This window comes from Alnus glutinosa, chromosome 6 (assembly GCF_958979055.1).
Source record: "Alnus glutinosa chromosome 6, dhAlnGlut1.1, whole genome shotgun sequence".
NCBI lineage: Eukaryota > Viridiplantae > Streptophyta > Magnoliopsida > Fagales > Betulaceae > Alnus > Alnus glutinosa.
In genome coordinates, this window is record NC_084891.1 from 29,995,621 (window position 1) to 30,018,007 (window position 22,387).

The 22,387-nt window shown below is 36.8% G+C and overlaps 2 protein-coding genes across 2 annotated transcripts; both read right to left on the reverse strand.

Moving 5' to 3' along the window:
- Positions 1–313: 313 nt before the first annotated feature.
- Positions 314–6,406, reverse strand: LOC133871975 (probable inorganic phosphate transporter 1-9). Its single transcript, XM_062309469.1, has 4 exons — positions 5,595–6,406; positions 3,420–3,464; positions 1,051–1,675; positions 314–790 (listed from the first exon to the last, which is right to left on the reverse strand). The coding sequence occupies exons 1-4, from the start codon at positions 6,263–6,265 to the stop codon at positions 512–514; spliced, it is 1,620 nt and encodes a 539-aa protein (XP_062165453.1). The 5' UTR covers positions 6,266–6,406; the 3' UTR covers positions 314–511.
- Positions 6,407–18,690: 12,284 nt separating this feature from the next.
- On the reverse strand, positions 18,691–21,775 carry LOC133871276 (probable inorganic phosphate transporter 1-9). The gene is made up of 2 exons (XM_062308682.1): positions 21,002–21,775; positions 18,691–19,740 (listed from the first exon to the last, which is right to left on the reverse strand). The coding sequence occupies exons 1-2, from the start codon at positions 21,700–21,702 to the stop codon at positions 18,915–18,917; spliced, it is 1,527 nt and encodes a 508-aa protein (XP_062164666.1). The 5' UTR covers positions 21,703–21,775; the 3' UTR covers positions 18,691–18,914.
- Positions 21,776–22,387: the final 612 nt, after the last annotated feature.

Consider the following 22,387-nt stretch of genomic DNA (forward strand, 5'->3'; position numbering starts at 1 on the left):
TTAAAATTATTATTAAATTTAAAATATATTATTAATAAATTTTAATATAATAATAATTTTAAAAGTCAAATCAACTTTCAATGAAATAAGGCACTTGTGAGAAGAAAAATGTAAGAAGAAAGCCAATAGTCGTGTAGGCCTGAGACAGCTTGCGCCCAAGCCCACTATTATAAAACAAGCAAGGCTGTTCCTTTGTAGGGTGTGTAGGACATCCTTGAGGTGGGTATGGGCCGTTGGATATGGGTCATCAAAGGGTTCGGATTACATCATTACGAAGAATTCTTGGGCACCAAAGTGATGAAGAAGTAAAAGGAACAGAACAGATATTTTAAAAACTAATGACAACATCGCAAATGTGTTGCAAAGATTTTTCTGAAATAATATTACATATGACATACAATTTATAGTGATAGTCTAATTAAGCATGATGCTTGTGATCAAATAAAACACACACCCACGTAAATATTAGAGACACAGAAAGACGGCTCTCTAGGCCACAGCAGCTTCATGGTTAATTGGGCGACGGATCGAGTGACCGCACACTAGTAGTAGCTGTAAGTCTTCTGCGCAAACACAGCTCTTTGGGTTCATCATGATCATTCTCATTCTCCTCTAATGATCTTCCCATAGTTTCAGGCGTGAGCAAAAATGTCACCACCGCTCCCAAAACACAAACTCCGGCAAGTATTACCCATGTGACAGTCATTCCAATTGGGTTGGGATCACCATTCTCCTTTTCATGAGTATGTAAAGCCAAGGAAAATCCAACGGAACCAATAATTGCCCCCACCTTCCCATGGAAGGTTGATCTAAATCTTGCTGGAAAAAGCTCCGCGGGCACTATAAAGGTGGTGGTGTTTGGTCCGAAATTTGAGAAGAAAAAGATAAGGCCATAGAGGACCTTGAAACCAGCACCTGTGTGATGATCTTGCCAATGTAGCTTATAGGGTATCCCAATTGCCAAAGAAACCGCTGCCATGAAGAGAAAACCCATTGTTTGGATTCTGACTCTACCAACACGATCAATGAAATAGACGGTGAACCAGTAGCCCCAGAAATGATCTTGCCAGCAGCCCCAGAAATGCCATGACAAGTTGATCTAAATCTTGCTGGAAAAAGCTCCGCGGGCACTATAAAGGTGGTGGTGTTTGGTCCGAAATTTGAGAAGAAAAAGATAAGGCCATAGAGGACCTTGAAACCAGCACCTGTGTGATGATCTTGCCAATGTAGCTTATAGGGTATCCCAATTGCCAAAGAAACCGCTGCCATGAAGAGAAAACCCATTGTTTGGATTCTGACTCTACCAACACGATCAATGAAATAGACGGTGAACCAGTAGCCTGGAATTGTGGAGCAGGCTGTGATAATTGCTTGGAGTTTTGCTAGTTCAAAAGCTTCTTGATAGGCATTTTTGTCTGTATACGGTAGATTTCCGTATATCTGAGGTTGGAAGAGATTGATGCTGTAAAAGACAATGTCGACAAGAAACCATGAGCAGGAACAAGCGAACAAATCACGACCATGGTGACGAAAGAATTGCTTGGAGAAGAGGGGATAGGGTGGTTCACTTAGTGGCAGTGGGTTCTCTTCCGCAATCTGACTCATTGAAATTTCCAACACTTTCTCCATGTCCTTAGCCGCTTGGACCACATTTTGCTCCACCAAAGCTGTATATCTGGAGAAAAACGGAATGGCAAAGATTTCTCCCACTTTTTAATTTCCATTTATTAAAAAAAATAAAAAACAGCTTTTCTCTTTAAAAATAAAATAATAAATTTTCCTTTCGATTACCTTTACATTTCGTCATTTCTCATACATATATTTTACGCATTATATTTGCAAATTCACTATTAAATTAATGAGATCTAATGTGAGTATCACAAATATATATGCGTGTGTGTATTATTTTTGTATCTCATAATCCATTCTTATTACCATTTAAACAAAATTTCCATGTAGAAAGTCTTTACCAAAAAGGGCCAGGTCGGCCCGTTTGACAACCCGGCCCCTCCCTTCCCCTTTTCTTATTTTCAGTTCTCCCAAAAAACATCAATTTCATAGCATTCTAATTTTATTTTATTTTTCACTTTTTATATCACATTAACAATTTTTTATTATTATTTAAATAAAAAAAACCCATTACAATCATTTTTTACTACTATTAAAAAAAATAGGATAATTGCACAACTAGTTCCTGGGGTTGTCCTAAATTATGAATTACTCTATGTGGTACAAAAAGTTCATGCATGGTCATTGTAGTAAACTATAATTACGAATAAGTCCTTGAACCCGTCTTTTGTCCACCAAGTTAACAGAATCTGTTAGTTTAACACGTTATATAAATAGTGAGACAACCTTTAAATATCATTTGTATTATAATCCACTAACTGACTCTGTTAACTTGGTGGACGGATAACGGGTTCATTGAGTGATTTGTAATTAATTATAGTTTACCACAAGATCACAAAGACTTTCCATGAACTTTTTATACCACATGAAGTGATTTGTAAGAGATAACTTCACAAAAGGGTATCGAATTATACGCCGTTTTGAGATAAGGGTACTGAACTAGCAAACGTTTCAAACTGAGGTATCCAAGTTTCTAAATGTCTCACATAATGGTACTTTGTTAAGATTTGCTGTTAAATCTTATAAAAATTCACAAAATACCATTGTATATTTTTTTAAAAAAAAAATTTACAAAAATTTTCAAACATTCAGGCATAGGTATTTTGGAAATTTCGTTAAATTTTGACCAAAACCTAGATCCTAGCATTTTTTTCTTCTTTTTTTTCCTAAAAAAAATAGGGGTATTTTGGGTACTTCGTTAGGATTTAACGGTAAATTCTAACAGAGTACCCTTAAGTAAGACGTTTGAAAACTTAGATACTCCAGTTTGAGACGTTTACTTGTTCAGTACCCTTATCGCAAAACGACGTATAATTCGATACTCTTTTATGAAGTTATCCCGATTTATAATTTAGGTCAACCCCATAGACTAATAATACAATCATCCAAAAAAACAAAAAAATTGCATCAAGTATAAGGAGAAGGTGTTGCCAAATGGACCAACGTCCGACCAACAAGCTGCATTGATTTTACGTTGGTATTCAATTCCTTCACCAACAAGCTTTCCTATTTTAATCCAATTTACTAAATTAATGTGTGTTTAAGATATATACGATTAGTATGTGCATTTTCAAAATTTTATATCAACAACTTGTTTAAGAAAACATGTAAAAAGTTTAAAAATAAAAGAACATATATAAACAAAATGCGTTTACCTTGCAGTTTCAAACATCATATGGGGCGTCGGAGATATTAACGTTTATTTTCAAAATTTTATATCAACAACTTTTTTTAAAAAACATGTAAAAATTTTAAAAATAAAAGAACTTATATAAACAAAATACGTTTACCTTGCAGTTTCCGGCATCATCATACGCCAATAGAACGTTAACGCATGCACTACAAAAATGCATGCATTTTGACGCGTGTTTACAGTACCCGTTACTGTAGATACGCGTCCAATTTGACACGTGTCTTTGGAGACACGTGTCTAATTGTACAGCCGTCACAAATTGACACGTGTATTTAATACACGTGTCCAATTGGACACGTGTATTTAATACACGTGTCCAATTGGACACGCGTATTTCATACGCGTGTCCAATTGGACACGTGTATTTAATACGCGTGTCCAATTGGACACGTGTATTAAATACACGTGTCAAACTATTTTTTTTCAAATATAATTTTTTTTTAATTAAATAGAATTTCAACAATTAGACACGCGTATTAAATACACGCGTCCAATTTGACACGTGTATTTAATACACGTGTCCAATTGGACACGTGTATTAAATACACGTGTCAAACTGTTATTTTTTTCCAAATATAATTTTTTTTTAATTAAATAGAATTTCAACAATTAGACACGCGTATTAAATACACGTGTCAAACTGTTATTTTTTTCCAAATATAATTTTTTTTTAATTAAATAGAATTTCAACAATTAGACACGCGTATTAAATACACGCGTCCAATTTGACACGTGTATTTAATACACGTGTCCAATTGGACACGTGTATTAAATACACGTGTCAAACTGTTATTTTTTTTTTTCCAAATATAATTTTTTTTTTATTAAATATAATTTCAACAATTAGACACGCGTATTAAATACACGTGTCAAACTGTTATTTTTTTCAAATTTAATTTTTTTTATTAAATAGAATTTTAACAATTGGGAACGCGTATTTAAATACACGTCCCGAATTGGGCACGTGTACTCAGTACACGTGCCCAATTGTTTGGTTTCTCCCGGTTAAAAGTTTATTTTTCCCGCTTATATATGTGTATATATATATATATATATATATATATATATATATATATATATATATATATATATATATATATATAATTTTTAAAATTCAAATAATATAATAATATAATAATAGATTAAATATATATATATATATATATATGTACATACAGATCGGAACCCATTTGGGTTCCGATCTGAATTCTCTCTCTCTCTCTCCCTCTCTCTCTCTCTCTCTCTCTCTCTCTCTCTCTCCGTCACAGTTTCGCCGGCCAACGTCCGGCCACCGCGCATCAGCCCTTCCCGCCGGTGAGACGCCCTCTCTCCACCTCTCTCTGCTCGGTACAGTGTTCTCGGTCTCTCTCTCTCTACCTCTCTCTCTCTCCCTCTCTCTCTCTCTCTCTCCCTCTCCGTCACAGCCGCAGCGGCCAGCTTCCGGCCACCGCGCATCCGCCCTTCCCGCCGGTGAGCCGCCCTCTCTCCAGCTCTCTCTGCTCGGTCTCTCTCTCTATCGCTCTCTTCCTCTCTATCTCTTTCTCTCTCTCTTCCTCTCTATCTCTTTCTCTCTCTCTCTCTCTACCTCTCTCTCTCTCTCTCTCTGTGTATCTCTCCCTATCTCTCTCTGCCTCTCTCTCAGTATCTCTATGTCTCTCTCTCTACTCTCTCTCCCTATATCTCTCTGCCTCCCTCTCTCTCTCTACTCTCTCTCCCTATCTCTCTCTGCCTCCCTCTCTCTCTGGATCTCTACGTCTCTCTCTCTCGAAAATAATAAAATTTGGAAAAAAAAAAAACAAAAATTTATTAACCCAAATAAATTTAAATAAACAATAACAAAATTAAATTGAAAAAAAATTCCAAATTTGGAATTTAAATAAACAATATCAAAATCAATTTGGATTTTTTTTTTTAAAAAAAAAAACGTTTTGACACGTATATTTAAATACACGTGTCAAACCGTTTTGACACAAATATTACAAATACACGTGTCAAACGGTTTGACACGTGTATTGCAAATACACGTGTCAAACGGTTTGACACATGTATTTAAATACACGTGTCAAACCGTTTGACACGTGTATTTGTATACACGTGTCAAATTTGACACGTGTATTTCTGTACACGTGTCAAAATGTGCAATTAGAGTCTTGCACATCTGACACGCGTAAGACGCGTGTCAAAATACTCGTGGCAAACATTTTGACACGTGTACAGTGCCGTACACGTGTCAAAATGCACGTGGCAATTTGACAATATTTTTGTAGTGGCAGCTGGAATTGCCCCCAACATCAATATCAACCTCCATGCAATATCAGCCTTTTGGGGCGTCGGATCTGTCGTCGATATGTCCGATGTAGCATCAAATATCTTGCATACCACCATCGTGACCGTGGAAGCAGACAAAATCCCAAAGCCCTGCATGGTGAAAACTGCGGCCAGGAGTGTTCCACGTGTCCTCTTGTTAGCAAACTCCGACATGATGGTAGCCGACAAGGGATAGTCTCCACCAATCCCCAGTCCCAAAAAGAATCTGAACAACCCGAGACTGATCAAAACACAGTTCCTCGTTGTACATATTGAAAACCCACATCCTATGGAGCTGAGCACCATGATCATCAATGCGGTCCCGTACACGCGGCGCCTTCCAAGTCGGTCGCCAAGCCAACCGAACACGAGTTGACCGATGGCAGTGCCCAAAAGAGCGATTACCAGCATAATTGAAGTGACGATGGGTGGGACGGCCTTGTAGTAGTACTTCACGGAGTCGTGTTCCTTTTCAATGTTTCCATAGTATACACGTGCGATGAGTGCCATGATCAGAGGAATACAGAAGAGGTCGTAGGCATCGGTGAAGAGGCCCATACCGGCTATGACGATGGCCTTGAAGTGGTATAACTGAGTTGTTGCAGTGTCAAGGGCTGAAAGAACTTTCAACGCCATTCTTGGAAATTTTTCCAAGGTCTTTAGAGATATCGATCTCTCTTCCTTCTATTTAGCTTTTGTACTTTCCATACCAGAGGGAGAGGCTGAAATGCAGCATGCTTGACCTCCTCGCTTATAAACTGTGTCGTGCTTGTGGTGTTGGACTTTTGAGTCTGCATACGTACGCGTTGTAGTTTTGTAAGGTGCCAATTCCAATGATTCATGCCCTTCCTTCCTTCCAATTTCCAAATGAATAATTAATTTAAATAAAGTCACCGTCTTAATAAAATAAAAAATTATTGGGTGGTCCACCAATCTTTAGCACCTGAGAGAGGGATGAGGATTTTAGCAATTTGGATAACAATGGTAACACCCATGTCCGGATAGAATCAGATAGATAGCTCAGATAGGCAGGAAAATGATTTTTTCACATTTCTTATGCACAATTTTTACATAATCAAGTTCCATTAATATGTCTGGATCGTATAAAAGTTGTACAAGAATTACCTCATCTTATTTGGACACATAAATTTTATATTTGGACAATAAATTGTTAAAGATCTTAATCCAAAATAAAATAGCCAATAACCTCTTGCTCTGAAGGAGATGATTCGCCATTAAAAGGTGTAGTTGGGATCATCGATCACCCCCTCACCCAAAGACGAAATTAAGTAATTCTTAAAAGACCTTAACTTTTTTCGTATGATTATCCACCTTCTGTAAGCACATAATCCCAAAGGCAAATAAGAAAATAAAAAATAAAAACAAAAATCATGGAGTAACTCATGGCCTCAAAGTACTTATCCTCTTATTAAAATATTAATTAAGCAATTAAATTTACTCTTTCTTATATAGAAGCCTAAATTTTTGAAATAAATAATAATTTAACATGGTATCACTACAAAAATACTGACAATTGGACGCGTGTCTACAGTACCGGTTACTGTAGACACGCGTCCAATTTGACACGTGTCTTATGAGACACGTGTCTAATTGTACAGCCGCCACAATTGGACGCGTGTATGTAATACACGTGTCCAATTGGACACGCGTATTTAATACGCGTGTCCAATTGGACACGTGTATTAAATACACGCGTCTAATTTGACACGTGTATTTAATACGCGTGTCCAATTAGACACGTGTATTAAATACACGTGTCAAACTGTTATTTTTTTAAATATAATTTTTTTTTATTAAATAGAATTTCAACAATTGGACACGCGTATTTAATACGCGTGTCCAATTGGACGCGTGTATTAAATACACGTGTCCAATTAGACACGTGTATTAAATACGCGTGTCCAATTAGACACGTGTATTAAATACACGTGTCAAAATGTTATTTTTTTTCAAATATAATTTTTTTTTAATTAAATAAAATTTTAACAATTGGACACGCGTATTTAATACGTGTGTTCAATTGGACACGTGTATTAAATACACGTGTCAAAATGTTATTTTTTTAAAATATAATTTTTTTAATTAAATAAAATTTTAACAATTGGGGACGTGTATTTAAATACACGTCCCGGAATGGTGTAGGTAGGCGCGCGGGAGTTATCCCGCGCCCACCTGATGAGCATTCAAAAAGATTTTTTTTTTTTTTTTGTTTTATACAGTACTCTCGTTCGCTCTCTCTCTCTCTCTCTGCGCGCTCTCACCTCTCTCTCTCGCCTCTCTGTCTCTGTCTCTCGCGGGGTCACGCCGGAGGGCCGGCTGGGTCGCGGTTCTGGTATCCTCTCCTCACGGGTTTCGCTGGAAGATCACTGGAGCCGCCGGAAGTCAGTCGGGTTCCGTCGGACTGCAGCGTACCTGCTGGGTGGTTTCACTCGGAGGCAGTTCTGTAGGGCCCGGAACGGCTTTGCGCCGTTCCTGGAGTGGAACTCGGCGAGGTGGGGGCAGGGTTGGGTTCCCCTGAGCTCACCGAGCCGATCAGCCCTCCCTCTCACGCAGGTTCACAGCCACTCCAACCCACTCTCGATCTCTCACTCTCTCGCTCTCTGTCTCTCGCTCTCCGTCACTCTCTCTGTCTCTGTCTCTCGCTCTCTCTCACTCTCTCGCTCTCTGTCTCTCGCCTCTCTGTCTCTGTCTCTCGCTCTCTCTCACTCTCTGTCTCTCGCTCTCCGTACGTCAACACTGTCTCTCGCTCTATCTCTCTCTCTCTCGCCCTCTCTGTCTCTCGCTCTCTCTCTCTCTCTCTCGTCAATACCGGACCACCGGCCAGTTCTAATTGGACGACCACCGGCCAGTTCTAAGTGAACCAGTTTCGAAACTGGTTATTTTAAAATATTGCTATTTAAAAGAAAATTGTTATTTAAATATTCTGCATGTGTCAATTTTCTTTTTTTTAAAGCAATACATTTAGCCACGTGTATGTATACACGTGGCTAACAATTTAGAATTTTTTTTTTTAAAAAAAGCAATTTGACACGTGTATTAGAATACACGTGTCAAACCGTTTTGACACAAGTATTTTCATACACGTGTCAAACCGTTTGAGACGTGTATTCTAATACACGTGTCAAATTGTGCAGTTCGTGACATGCACATTTGACACGCGTATCACGCGTGTCAAAATGCACGTGTCTAACTGTTTGACACGTGTACGACACTGTACACGTGTCAAACTGCACGTGGCTATTTGCATGCATTTTTGAGTTTCACATTTTAATTAATACTTCATATATTGAGTCTTACCTATTATATATATATAAAAATAAAAAAAAATAAAAAAAAAAGAAGAAGAGAAATTGAGCCCACACGTAAAAAATAATATTAAAGTATTAATTAAACGATTTACCGTTTATGGATTGGTTAGGTCTAACCACCCATATTAACTTCTTTTGATTTTTGATTTTTGATTTTTATTTGATTAGTAAATGGTTCAATTAAACAGATTATCCACTTTGATTGAACATGCTGAACATTGATGTTCTTGGTGCCTGGCGTGACCTCAAATCCTTTCTACATGGAACGATTAGACGATACCTGCGCAGGTAATTTCGTTGATGGTGACGACCGATGAGCCGAGTATTGACTATTTGCGTCCCATGATTCCACGGATATTCGGATCGGACTCAATATATGTATTGATGTCATAATTTGTCTGTCGTGAGAAGGGAACAACGAGGATCGATCTTATCCTAGTTCCGTTCGGTCGTTTTGGGTGTTTCTCTTGTTTTTTATGGGTTGGACTTTACTTTTAATTTACTTCCAAGACAAGTTATATATATATATATATGAAAAGGATTCATTTTAGATTTTTTAATACATCGTGAAAACGAAATAATGGAAAAATGCGAATACCGTTGATTTTAAAATAAAGTTAATTAGTTAACAACTATGAATTAACACTCCCAATAGATTATCTATTTGCAACTTTAAGTTAGAATAGTTAAAAAAAGTGTTAAAAAAAGACTCAATCAGTTTATGTATTCCAACTCTAGAATAGATTTTTCTTAATTCCATAAATAGTGCAACTCTACAAGTAGAGTTATATTATTCACTTATCTATTTTTTATTTTTTTATTTTTATTCTTTATCTCCACCTTTTCAACTTTGTTTTTTTTTTTTTTCTTTTTTCCCTCCACCACTCCACGTTCTTCCTTTAATTATAGTAGAGATTTAAGGGAAAGTGTGTAAAGTAGTGGAGGTATCAAGCGAGACCCACGTGAAAGAAAAATACTATAATGAAAAAAATTAATGAAAAGTAATAAAAAAAAAATATAGAGTTAAAAATAGATAATTAGATGTATAGTGCATTTTAAAACTCGTTAACTAAACTATATAAAATGGATTTTAATTAACTATTCTAGATTGAAAACTACGAGTACTCACAATGCGAATGAGAGTAACTATGCATATGAGAAGGGGAGGTGTGTACGTGTACGTACATGAGATAGTACTTTCAGTAGACGATGTAAAGAAAATAGTCAAAAGAAGTTTCTGAAAAAAAAAAAACACAATTGATCGAGACCAATTAAGCAAAACTTAAGCTTATCAATTCCTACTATACTAATACAAACTACCTCGTATTTATACTATTATATATCTAGAATTTATGACAATCTAAGACAATGTTAAATATACATGCTAGACCGTATACATATACACATATATATAACAAGAATATGATCTAATATATTGTAGATTAATCATGTGTCTTTGAATTTTTGCGAAACCTACTTGATCACAGCACCCCTATAAATACGACCCTTAATTAATTGGGTCAAAACACTAAAACTGATCAACAAATTTCCGCACAGGCATCTCAGCCCAACACTCTGCTCCATGCATGGACTAAACCTTAGAAAGAAAGAAGAAAGAAAGAAAGAATAATAATAATGATAATAATAATAATAATAATAATAATAATAATAATAATAATAATAATAATAAAAACTCATTTAAATTGTAGCACTTCCAATATCGAACCGGGTTTGTTGCAGACCGGGTCGGACACAAAAACCAAGCTCCGCATAGCCTAACAATTTTCACCCACTAACCCTAACCTCATTTGATGATGCCCATAACCCAAAAATAATAGGTTAAAAAAGAGAGAATTAGACGACCTATTTCTCTTTTAATTTTTGTCTCTATATATCTTTATTTGCTTTTATATTCATCCAATAAGACTCCTACAACTCTTAGTCTAATCGGAACTTGTTCGGACTTGCGTTTCAGATGGACAAATGCACTTTGAAAAAAAAAAAAAAAAAAAAAAAAAAAACCCAAAAAAGCTGAAAATTGCGTTTAAGAAGAAGCAATTCAAGTGGTATGCAGTTTATGTTTATTGAAAATTACACCGAATTTTAGAATTGCAAAGAGTCCCATCATTCATTTGTTTTTAATAATTGCCATTTTGAGAACTAAAGTAATTAAGTCGATCACTGCGGTAATTAAGTCTAATTTCTCGTTTACTTTGTTATTTGATTTTGTTCTTTTAATGAGTTTTGGAGGTCAGAAATAGATGAATCGATCTATATATATCAACCACAATAAAAACTCATTCGGCCTAAAACATAACACAAAATTTCACAAATTAAGTAAACTTACACCGATTCCTTAAACGACACCGTACAATAATCTCTCTGGTCTCTCCAAATAGAGCCCCAAGAACACAGCCTCTAATTCTATATATATATATATATATATAGGATATAGCAACTAATTTGTCTTCTCGTCCCAAGACTCCGGCCTCTTCCCACTGGCCCTCTGACTTGAACCCGAACCCATCAAGTTTGTAGTCGTCGTAGTTGATGGGGTGTTTGGGTTGCGAAACATGGAGATGGGTTCTTGAAAATAGTGGGACTGGAGTCTTAATCATAACAGTTAAACACATTTTTGTTTCTTGTTGTCTAAAATTTTTATTTTTTGTTTTATGTAATTCAATTTGTATCACAGATAGCACTGACCTATAAAAAAGTACAGAAATGGTTTCGCAATCCCCAAGGGCAAAACCCCAATCATTTTTTTTTTTTTTTTTTGGTTCTTTGGCAGTTAATTAGGGGTGGCCGAACCACCCTCATAGGCCATGAGAGTGGTTCAGCCACCCCCAGACCGGCCAAGGGGGTGGCTCCCCTCCTCTCTTTTTTCCAATTTTTTTTTGGTAAGTTTTTAATACTTTAAAAAAAAAAAGTTTTATTCTTTTCAATTTTTTTAATTTTTAAAGCTTTTAATTTTTAATTTTTTAATTTTTTTAATGCATATGACATTTGTCAATACTTGAAAGTAGATACGTGGATTACAGTTAGTTTTTAGACGAAAATTTGGACGAATGTATTATTTCTGTCTTTTCCGATAGCCCAGATACCATATACGATATGAGTTGAAGCATAGGTGGCAAAAAAAATAAAAACTTTAAATCACATGTACCAATACTCTATTTAACCCTTATCATAATTTTTTTTTTAAGAGAACCCTAATCATAATTAAGCTAATTCGATCCACGTATAACTCTTAATTAGTATGGTTGGATTCTTCTTGTTTTTTTTTTTTAGATGGTTGGATTCTTAATTATTTCCAAGACCCAAGTAATTTATGAACTAATTAAGCTGACTAGGTCCACTACATATATGGGTGCCCCAACGGGTCGGAACGGTCAAAACCCTGCAATTATGTCAAGAGAAATGATTGGTTGTACACTCTCATCCCACTCATATCTCACCATTGTCTACTTGGACCAATAATGTGAGAGATAGTAGAAAGAGTGTAGTGGGATCCTATTTTTAACAATAATTGTTGATACGTTGACCAATAATGTTGTTAAAAAAATAGGGTCCCAAACATATGTAAAGCTCTATAAATAGAGCATTGTACTCAAATCATATTACGAAGGAAAGATATAATTTATAAAGATTTAACTTGTTGATGTAAACTATAGGCCGAACTACCTTAATTTTTATATTTGGTCCTTTTCTTTTATCTCTTTATTTTATTATCAATTTCTATATGTCTGAGACTCGGAAATTCAGAAGAAAATAGTGCGCCATGGCAAACGTCCTTCCACTCTTATGTACAAACGATTTTCCATCTTTACACGTACACAAGAATTCTGCCACTTCCATTACAATCACAGGTTCTGCCTTGATGAGATGGAGATAAGGGAGACTCATCATGCATGCCTTTGATAATAAAAAACACAAACACAGGGAGAGAGAGAGATTAATGTGGCTGCATAAAAGCAAGCTCATTGGGTTCACCATCAATCTCATTCTCCTCTAATGATCTCCCCATCATTTCCCACTTGCACCAGAAATGCCATGACATCTTCATCTAAATCTTGCAGGAAACAGTTCCGCCGGCACGATGAAAGTGGTAGCGTTTGGTCCGAAATTTGAGAAGAAAAAGATGAGCCCGTAGAGGATCATGAAAGCTGCATTTGTGTGATCGTCACAATACATGCTATAGGGTATCCCAATTGCTAAATAAACAACTGCCATGAAGAAAAAACCCATTTGTTGGATTTTCACCCTTCCAATGCGATCGATGAAATAGACAGTGACCCAGTAGCTAGCCTGGAATTAATTGTGAAACAGATTGCTACAATTGCTTGGAGTTTTGCTACGTTGAAAGCACCTTGATAGGCATTCACTTCATCTCTCCCTGTGAGATAGTATCGAGATATCTGAGACTGGAAGAGATTGTTGCTGTAAAAGACAATGTCAACAAGGAACCATGAGGTGGCGCAAGAGAATAGATCACGCCCATGGCGACCAACGAACTGCTTGGAGAGGAGGGGATCGGATAAAATTAATGGTGGATCTTGTGGCGTTGGAATGTCTTCTTCTATCTGGCTCGTCGAAATGTCTAAAACTTTCTCCATGTCCTCAGCTGCCTGAACATAATTTTGCTCTACCAAAGCTGTATATCTGTCATGAATGTCAATGTGTACGTTAATTATGTAGTTAGACCTTGGTGCATGTACCCATAGTAGGGGTTGCTCTCACGACTCTCACCTGTACCAAGGTTGTACCAAGGCCTTAAACGGCTCAAAATGTTTGGAGCCGATTTCAAAATGGCTCAATATATTGCGTATTAAAGTCTCAGTTTAAGCCGCTTTGAACTAAAACGGCTCTAATATTAGAGCCGTTTTAACAAAAACGGCTTAAACCGGTTTGAACCACTTTGGTAAAAACAGCTCAAATCGGTAGGAGTTGTTTTAGCAAAAACGGCTCAAACCGGTTTGAGCTGCTTTGGTAGAAACAGTTCAAACCGATTTGAGCCGTTTTGGACATCCAAAACAACTCTAACTAATTGGAGCCGTTTTAAAGACCCTAAAATGGCTCTAAATTTATTTATTTTTACTTTTTAAAAAAAATATCATTATTTTTTTAAAGCAAAACACAGCAACAAACAAATAGAAGCTACACCCAACAAAACCCCACCCAAAACAGCCACAGAACATCTGAAGGCAAAAGCCGAACACCAACAATTACCCAGAAATAAAACCAAACACTTCAGCTAAGAGCAGAAGGTTTTTTGCAACAAATTACAGCCGAATCAAAGTCTGGAGATTCCAAAGATGAACCAACCTTACACAGCCGATCGAAATCCAAAACACCAAATCATAAAATCAACTAATAAATTAAACTAATTTACAAGAGTTATTTACTTAGAGGATTTTCCAATAAAATCAACCGAAAATCATGTCTCAGGCTGCCGAAAATTCCACTGGAAGCCTCCCTTGGTTCTGTGGTTGTCGACTCCTTGCCCTGTCGCCTGAAATCGGCTTCTAGCTCCATCGGTTGTCAATCCATGGAAGATCAGGTCTCTGGGTCACGGGTTCATCGGATCTCCTCTCTGCTCCGACCGGCATTTCTCCTGGCTCCCAGCTCTCTCTCTCGAACTCCCTCACTCTCGATCTCTCCTTCTCCGTCTCACCCTCTCTCAGACTCTCTTCTCTCTCGATCTCGATCTCTCAGTCTCACCCTCTCTCAAACTCTCTTTTCATCTCTGTGTTTGGGTGAGAATAGGAGAAACAAGAAAGAAGAAAGAAGAAAAAGAAAGAAGAGAGAAAGGAGTTGCTTGAATTTCGTAAGGGCAGTGGCCAGTGGCTACATTTTATACAAAGGATAGGGAGAAAGGAAGAAGAGAGAAGAAAAAAATAAAATGAGTTTGAAAAATTTTGAACAAAAAGATGGAGGGTGCATGCGGGACACGAAATATTGATAGGTCTTGAATGTTGGACATTCAAGCTTCTTAATTTGCTATTGTTAAACCCTTAATTTCATTGTAATATAACATTTTGCTTTGTTTTAGTGTTTTTAATATTTTCATGTGGTTAAAGGAAAAAGATCAAAAAAACCTTCAGAATTGAGCTTAAAACGGATGAAGAATTTTGCAAGATCGAAGTCAATCGATCGACCAATTCAATAGATCGAGCGATTGGTCGATCGATCGACGCATCATGTCGATCGAGCGACAAAGCGGTGCTGAAATGCAGAATTGCACGCAACAATTCTAACAACTGATGAAAAAGCATGGAATAAAATCAGACGCAGAATTCCTTGACCTTTGGGCAGTGCGGAACGATCATCGGAGATGCCTTACCTCATAATGAAGAAACCTCTTCTTTTATATGTGTGTGTGTGTGAATCCAACGTCCATTTGGGCTCTCTCCTTCCTCTTAGTCATTTTTTAGTCTTTAGGTTAGTTTTTTTTAGGAAGAAGAACAGAGAAAAAACAGGACGTGAAAGAGGGAGAGTGTTCGTGGTCAGTGCTCGTGTATGGAGTGCTCAATAACATTAAGTGATCCAAGGACCTCCATGAATGGTTAAGCTCTCCATAGGGTTTTGATAAACCCTATCAAAGTATCAATGACTTAATTGTTTTTCTTTAGGATTTTTCTATTTTAATTAGGCATTGGTGACTGTGTAACTATGAGGATTACATTTTTGTAATTGGTTTTAATGTTTAATGCAATCTTGATAAAATGTTTATCTTGTCTATGAGAAAGCTTTTTATTTTGATTGTACTCAAATTATATTTATTGTTCAAAAGATAATAAATGTAATGGTTATGCAATGATATTATTTGAACATGCAATAATTGATTTTGATAATTCATGCCTAGGATAAACAAGTCATGCTACATTTTAGATTAGAGTAATTTAGGTAAATGATTTGTACTAATCCTAACATGAGCTACACTAAATCATTGTTTGTATGTAACCAATTAAAGTTAATGAATTTGATAGTTCATGCTTAGTAATGATGGATTACACTTATTTATTTATGATTGTATTTTCTTGACACATTGTTGTGTGCCTGACAAACACACACAAGTAGTATCATGCCTAGAATGAATATCACATGTTAATATGATAGTCATTGTTACAAGAATAGCGGTGAAATCAATTCCCTATTTTCCATCTCATTAAGTTCAACTTTAATTTATTTTCCAGCACTTAATTTCTGTTAGTTTAAAAAACAAAAATCACAAAAACATCATTTTCTAGGGATAAATTAGAATTGATTTTATTAAAGCTTAATAGATACAACCAATACAATCCATGTGTATCGACACCCTCAATGTAGACACTATCCTACAGTGATTCGCACTATTGCGAGTGGTATTATTATTGAGTTTGAAAACAACCACATCATGTTTGGTCCAAAATTTGAGAAAAAAAAAAAAAAAAAAGATTAGCCCATAGAGCATCGTGAAATCTGTTAGTTTTATTGACGACAGATTGACAGATGTACGTAATATGCCCATTAGTGAGATACCACCTATAATCGAAAACGAAACCAAAGTGAAAAAAAAAAAATAAAAAAAAATAAATAAAAAAATAAAAATTCAAGAAGGAAAAAAAAAAAAAAAGAAAAGTAATTAAGCCAATCAACAAATTAAAATTTGAGAACTCGATAGGTTAAGGATTTAGATTCAGATTCAGTCTATGCGGATTGCGGAGTACGTGGACCTATTATTCTTCTTCTTCTTCTTCTGAGTTCTCACTAGTATATACCAGTGGGGACCTCCCCAGTCCCCACAGTGGGAGCCAGTGACACGTCTTAATTTTTTTTTTTTTTTTTTTTGAACAAGCAAAGAGCCATCTTCATTACAAGAAATCGCCCCAAAAGGGTTACAATCAGGACGAACATTACACAGAGAACCAAATACAGGCACCCAAATACAACCATGCTAACGCCCGAAGGCGAGATACAAAGCCCGAAGGCTGTCGGAGTGGGTAGAGAAAAAGATTCTCTACCCACAAAGCTAGAAAACTAGCTTGAAGCAGCTACCATTGCGGTAGACTGTGAATAAGAGCAAGAATTTACAAACAAAGGCAAATAGAAAACCCCAGGAAGACAAGAGCCGGAAGAACCGCCGCCGGAGCCAAGCGTGTGGAGCACGCACCTTCACCGGGGACCCCCTTGCGTTGGACAACCTCCAAAGGTCTAGATCGTCACTATCCGAGACCGGATAAGTGACCGGTGACCCACACGCGCATGAACTGAGAAATAAACCCCGGCGCGTGCTGGTCACGCATCAAAACCAGAACGACTGCACGGGCTCTTCAAGCGACCACCATGACCAGAGGAGGCCAGCGACCACAACAGAAAGGTACTTGTCGGAGAAATTCCAGCCGAGTCTTGTAGATCTAGCTTTGACAACATCTCTGCAGGAAATCACCATCGCCCGCCGATCACCACGGTCCTGGACCAGGAATCTCCTGTTTGCACCAAACAAACAACAACAAAACAAAGAAAAACGACACAACCTCCACCGGATCTAGATCCAGGAGGAAGAAACCACCACTGGAAACAAAACCAGGGGGACAAAAATCACCCTCGCCCACGGAGGCTCGGGGACAAAACCAGCGCCGAGGGGGGGAGGCGTAAGGCCTCCCCCTCCGGCGAAAACAAACTCACACGGAGGTCTCTCTCTCTCTAAAAGTTTCAGACGTTCTCTCTCTAAAAAAGAGAGGTTCTTAATTTGGACTACTCAAGTTTAAACATGTCAACGAAGATGGTTGACCAATTAAGTATAGCAATTAGCAACCTGCTGAATATTTATTCAACATATTTTTCTTTCTTTCTACTTGGTTCAGTCGCCAACACATAAATCTCTTTTATATTATTATTCCACCAGTGATGGTTCATGAATCATCCCATGAACCTTCCACATCACTATTTTTAACGATTTTGAATGGAATTGAATGATTGAAATAAAAAAAATAAAAATTGATAGATTCAAAGAATTAAAAATCAAATTTAAAAACTCCCAAATAAAATAACGTGATTAGTTAGAGAATAAATTTATATTTAACCAAAAATAAAAGAACATTATTGGAGCTGGAATTGTACCCAACATCAATATCAACTTCCATGCAATTTCAGCTTTCTAGAGTGTCAATACTTTTTATCTTTTATATCATTGTGAATTACTCAATAAAAAAAAATATATATATATATTAAAAATCATTCTCTTAGTTGACTACTATCTCATCTTATACGGTACTAATCAATCCTTTAATATATTTTTTTGTTTTTCTTTTTTAGTGACCAGATTGATAGTTGGTCATTTTTAAACCTGAATCATCGGCCCATGTCCTACTCAGCTGGCCAGATCTCATCAATGCACATTAGTGTCTCTCAACCATGGGATAGGGTACGATCCTACAACCTAGACTTCCATTTTCTCCACATTTGTTTAATTACCTATATTATTCAAACATGAGAATTGATTAACAAAAATATGAAAAGATTATGATTCAACTCTAATAATTGTTTTAAGAAGTTTAGGGTTCGTTTCTCAAATTACCTTAAAATTAGGAAGTTTAAAATTTTTTGAATTATTCTATCAAAATTTATTATTCTCGTTTATTTTTCTTTTTTTTTTTCGTTACGGAGGCTGTAGCACAACCACATAAGATTGAAAATCCAACAGGTTGGACCATCAAAACCCAAAATCAAACATACACATTTGAGCCCAACTTTTGTTGAAAATATTACAATTCGGTATGACCAAACGACAAGGAAAAGTGTTGGCCTAAGACTCGGTATTTCTTACTCTTTATGTGCAGACGATTCTCCAGCATGTACAAAGTCCTAAACATCATGCATTCATTTCCTGTAGCCGGGCTTGTGGATGATGAGAAGGAGAGAGGTAGAGAAAGCTCTAGGCAGCAATAAACGAATGTGACTGCATAAAAGCAAGCTCAGTATGTACGCTCTTCATCAGTCTCATTCTCCTCTAATGATCTCCCCATCGTTTCTCGTGTGAAAAACTTCGTTACCACCATTCCGGCAATACAAACTCCGCTCAGAATCACCAAAGAGGCAGGCATTCCTATTGCTTTGGGGTAACCATCCTCTTTCCGGTTATGCGAAGCCCACAGAAACCCAATAGACCCAATAATTGCCCCCACCTTCCCAGCAGCACCAGAAATGCCGTGACATGTTGATCTAAATCTAGCAGGAAAGAGTTCCGCCGGCACGATGAAAGTGGTAGCGTTTGGCCCGAAATTGGAGAAGAAAAAGATGAGCCCGTAGAGCATCATGAAACCTACATTTGTGTTTTCTCCCCAGTACATGTTGTAGGGTATCCCAATCGCTAAATAAACAACTGCCATCAAGAAAAAACCCATTAGTTGGATTTTGACTCTTCCAATGCGATCGATGAAATAGACAGTGAACCAGTAGCCTGGAATTGTGGAACAGATTGCTACAATCGCTTGGAGTTTTGCTACATTGAAAGCATCTTGATAGGCATTCACTTTATCACTCCCTGGGACATAACGTTTGTATATCTGAGACTGGAAGAGATTGTTGCTGTAAAAGACAATGTCAACAAGGAACCATGAGGCGGCGCAAGAGAATAGATCACGCCCATGGCGACGAACGAACTGCTTTGAGAGGAGGGGATAAGATGGTGGATTTTGTGGCGGTGGGCTGTCTTCTTCTATCTGACTTATCGAAACTTCCAACACTTTCTCCATGTCCTTAGCTGCCTGGAGATAATTTTGCTCAACCAAAGCTGTATATCTGTTATGCATATCAATGAAATCAACATATCAAAAATTGATCTGCAAATATTGTACACAAATCTGTTCTATCTTCAAACCCATCTCGATCTCCTTTGTCGTTTCCGGTTAATGGATCGGGATTCTAATTAAATCTTTTATTAGGCTTTCCGAATTTCACATAAATTAGGCTTGAAATGTGGGACTTAGCTATCTAGGTGGTCCTGCAACTCTTTCTAGATTTTAGACTTGTTTGAATTCTAGTGCGAAATCCTGATAGCCTAATAGATGGAATTGTGGGGCCCACCTGCCCTATGTAGGTGGGTCCCGTATTTCAGGCTGCCTAGAATAGATGGCTCGACGGCCCCCTTTATTAGGTTGTTCAAGTTTCACAAAAATAATACCTTGATCATAATTCATAAATACATGATCATTCATTCCATTTGAAATAGTTGTTATGATTTAATATGTTACATCTAACGGTATAAATGATGTCATATCATTCAAACTTTTTGAATAATGTGTCAACATATGTATAACATATGTATTACGTAACATCATTTATAACACTAGATAAGACAACAATTTATTTCACTAGCTTGAAATGATGAAGATGATCTATTCATTTGAAGTGTTGGCATGATTGATTTGCTTATTGATAAGATGTGTTATGTATTTTATTTATTAGAATTATTGAGTGTAAATCTGACTAATGTTTCATCGCCTTAATTATACAATTCTATAGAATAGTCGTTGTTAATTAAGTATTCCCATTTGGTCATTAAATTAATAAGAGTTCTACGGTGGATTAAGAGTCAAATTTAAATCTTTTTCTATTATTATTTAATTTGTATTAAAAATGCAAATTTGTAATTTTATAAATGTCTTTTGAGGATGTGAGTTTGTGGATTGAAAATGTGCCACCCAACTTGTGTTCTGCACAATTAACTCATTATTGTTGGTGTCTTGAATCTTGATAGTGACATTACAAGCATTTAAATTAGATGACATAAAATTAAACACTTTTTATCTTTGTTAAAAATAAAAATAATAATAATTACATGTTTTGAAATTAAAAATAATTATAAATAACTTAAAACACAAAATATTTGAAATTATATCACATCAAAATATTTTTTTTTTAAAAAAAAAAACACAAACAAAAAGACAAATGCTTTCATGTCATTTGAGTTGTACACTTCATAAAGACAAATAATATTGACGAATAGAAAATCTGAACAAAGAAAAGAAAGGAAGAGGATAGAGGAAATATTGAGTGGTACCTGGCAGTTTCAGGCATCATCATCCGCCAGTAATATGTCAACCCAGCTGGGACAGCACCCAGCATTAGTATCAGTCTCCATGCGATATCAGCTTCTCTGGGCGTCGGATCTTTCGAAACAGCATTGCCTGATGCACGCTCAAATACGGCACACACCACCATCGTGACCGCGGAAGCAGCCAAAATCCCAAACCCCTGCATCGTGAAAACTGCAGCTATGAACGTTCCACGTGTCTTCTTGTTAGCGAACTCCGACATGATCGTAGCCGATAACGGGTAGTCTCCACCAATCCCAATCCCCAACAAGAACCTGAAAAACCCGAGACTCACCAGAACGCAGCTCCTCGTCGTACATACCGAAAGCCCACATCCTATGGAGCTGAGCACCATGGTCATCAATGCGAGCCCGTACACGCGGCGCCTTCCGACAAGGTCACCGAGCCTACCAAACACGAGTTGACCAATCACGGTCCCCAAAAGAGACATAGCCACCATTGTCGACACAACGCCCGGCGGAATCTTGTACTCTTCGTCCTCGGACTCGTTCTCGTAGTACACCCGTCCAATCAGCCTCAAGATCGGAGGGATACAGAAGAGGTCGTAGGCATCGGTGAAGAGGCCCATGCCGGCTACGATGATGGCCTTGAAGTGGTATAACTGAGTTCTTGCAGTGTCAAGCGCTGAAAGCACTTTCAGCGCCATTCTTGAAAAGCCTTCGGGCCCCTTCCCTACCGTCTTTCTAGGCTTTAGGTACCGGAAGATCGAGCTGCTGAAAATCCTTTACTTGTGGTCCTTGTGGAGGTTGTGGGCTGTATATGATATATGTTTATATATATTTATTGCAACTTGGAAATAATTTGGGAGTTTCGTCGATGGTGACGGAAGGGTGGACCATTGACCAGTCTAGTCTGTTATTCCTCGAAGATGCGGGATTTCATAATTTTAATAACAATACATCAATTACATTAATATCTGCGTATATAACATGTATGAGTAATGCTACACATCATCTTCTTGTCCTCTTTTTCTCCTCATAAATTTAATGTGGCTCTTAAAATTACCATTGAATTTATGATAGATTATTATTGAATTTTGATCCAATGGTGATTTTAAGAGCCACATCAATTTTGGGAGGATAAAAGGTGGATAAGAGGATGATGTGTAGCATTACTCAACATATAGTATGGAAGCTTGTGCTATATATATATATATATATATATATATATATATATATATATATATATATATATATATATATATGTTCGATAATTTTTTTATTTTTTATTTTTGGTTTTAAATAATGTTTTGATGATGTAAGGTAAAAATTATTTTTTATTGTTTAGAAAGACTTTTTAAAAAAAAATAAAAAATCCTTGTCGTATATGCT